The following is a 2,500-nucleotide window of genomic DNA, read 5'->3' on the forward strand; positions in this document are numbered from 1 at the left end:
CACACAACACACCGTCAGCCAATAAGGACATCGTCATGAACACACACACGCGCACACACACACAACACACCGTCAGCCAATAAGGATGTCGTCATGAACACACACACGCGCACACACACACAACACACCATCAGCCAATAAGGACGTTGTCATGAACACACACACGCGCACACACACACACAACACACCATCAGCCAATAAGGACGTTGTCATGAACACACACATGCACACACACAACACACCATCAGCCAATAAAGACACCATCATGAACACACACACACACACACACACACACACACACATAATGAACACACTCACATAAATTCATCCACACACACACACACACACACACACACACACACACACACACACACACACTTTTAATGCACATTCAGACTGCAGTGTTAGAGTGACATTTAGACACATTTATGAGTACAGAAATACTCAGAAAATTACTTTGGGGAGACATAAGGGTGTGAAGTGGACTGCACCCTGGCCACTTTCAACTTCAGCTACTTAGATCCCATTGTTCTCAATACAACCCCAGCATCAAAGATGTTAACAATTTCAACGCCAGTGTGCGGGGGCAAGTGACAGAGCGTGTTGGCACACTCATGTCAGTGCCTATGTGTGGCCCTCCTTAAACTGTGCCCATCCATCTATGTTTGTGAGGGTCTGTGATGTACAGTATGTGTATAGATGTTCAAACAGTGATATCAATATCAAGACACCCATCCGTTCTCTCAGATCTTCTTCCTCCATCCAGCTCATCCTCCCACCTGCTCGTCTGGTTACCATGGGGTCTAGAGCTTTCAGTCACTCAGCCCCCCACCTCTGGAACTCTCTGCCCCACTACATTCAACACTCCACGTCCATAACCACTTTCAAATCTCACCTAAAAACTCATCTTTTCAGACAGGCCTACTCTCTTTAATTTTTTCTTTCTTTCTTTCTTTTGCTCTTTTTTATAGTATTATCATGTTATTTTATTGCTTGTTTTCTCTATTTTTCTCTGTTTGCTTGTTTAATGGATTGAATGTTTTATTGTTGATTCTGTAAGGTGACCTTGAGTGTTCAGAAAGGCACCCATAAATAAAATGCATTATTATTATTATTATTATTATTATATGTGTGACTGTGTATATGCCATATGTATGTGTGTGTGTGTGTGTGTGTGTGGGTGTGTGTGTGTGTGTGTGTGTGTGTGTGTGTGTGTGTGTGTGGGTGTGTGTGTATGTGTGTGTGTGTGTGTGTGTGTGTGTGTGTGTGTGTGTGTGTGTGTGTGTGTGTGTGTGTGTGTGTGGGTGTGATGTCTCACCCCTCTGGCTGCTGCAGGGCGCTCCTCATGGTTTTGATCTGCTGGAAATGGCAGGACATGTCTGTACTCATGACCATCTCAATCACCAGGCTGCGCAGTTCTCTGATAACACACACACACACACACACACACACACATTTTTTATCCATGTACATGCATGCATCCTCAGAGCACAGGAAATGGCATCATCACACACGGACATTACACTACTGCACCGGCATCAGCCTACACCTCTCTCTCTCTCTCTGCTACATGCTCCTTGTAACCTGCCCCACAGCTGCAAGCACTTTGTTGGGGCCTTGTGATATCTCTGGCAACCATCATGAAGCAGTGCCGCAGCACTGAGGGCTTGCACAACTGTGAGCGTCTCTGCTCTGCTCTGCCCGAGCGGGGATAGACTAGTAACTCATGTTAGTTTTGCTTTCTCCTCAGTTGCTACGAGACACTTTAGGAAAAATTGGCAACGTCTGCTTGGATGAAATAAGCAATGATAATGAGGGGCGGATTAGCAGCATTTCTAAAAATCACCCTTTCAACATGTATTTGTTCAGGAATTCAAACAAGATATGGATCACGGATTATCGCAATAACAAGACCTATCGGTGGCCTGTCAGCCTTGGTGACAGGCAAAACAAGGAATCACAAATCACTGATACAATATTCAGGCTTCAGATATACTGCTCAATATCTCCTCTCCTCTGATGGGACCCAAGAGGATTCTGAGAACGGACTGTAAGAGGACTGGTGGTAGCTTGAGATCCAGTCCAATAGTGCACCAACATATGAGATACACTACAGTATGGAGGTTATTACTTTCCCTCACAAACACTCCATTTAACTCACACTCCACTGGCTAGGCCTGCTCCACTGTCCCTGTATGTACATATATAAATAGATATGTGGTATGTCCCTGTATGTACATAATAAATACATATGTGGTATGTCCCTGTACTGTATGTACATATATAAATACATATGTGGTATGTCCCTGTATGTACATACAGTGTAACCAGATAGTTTTCAGACCCTTTCAAGTTTTCACGTTTTGTTTTGTTTCAGACTCATCTTAAAATGGATTCAATCCATTTTTTCATCATCAATCTGTTCAAGTTTGGAACAACCAACAGTCTTCCTAGATCTGGCCGCTCAGCCAAACTGAGTAATCCAGGACAATGGGCCTTG

General features: G+C 44.0%; 1 protein-coding gene across 2 annotated transcripts in view; it reads right to left on the reverse strand.

Moving 5' to 3' along the window:
- The window catches only part of pde1a (phosphodiesterase 1A, calmodulin-dependent), a 51,592-nt gene that overhangs the window by 5,038 nt on the left and 44,054 nt on the right, over positions 1 to 2,500 (reverse strand). For both annotated transcript variants that reach the window (XM_042067565.1, XM_042067574.1), the window contains one exon: positions 1,319 to 1,420. In XM_042067565.1, the coding sequence (XP_041923499.1) occupies positions 1,319 to 1,420 (102 nt within the window). The remainder of the gene's footprint in view (positions 1 to 1,318; positions 1,421 to 2,500) is intronic.

The sequence above is a fragment of the Alosa sapidissima genome, chromosome 2, assembly GCF_018492685.1.
Source record: "Alosa sapidissima isolate fAloSap1 chromosome 2, fAloSap1.pri, whole genome shotgun sequence".
Lineage (NCBI taxonomy): Eukaryota > Metazoa > Chordata > Actinopteri > Clupeiformes > Clupeidae > Alosa > Alosa sapidissima.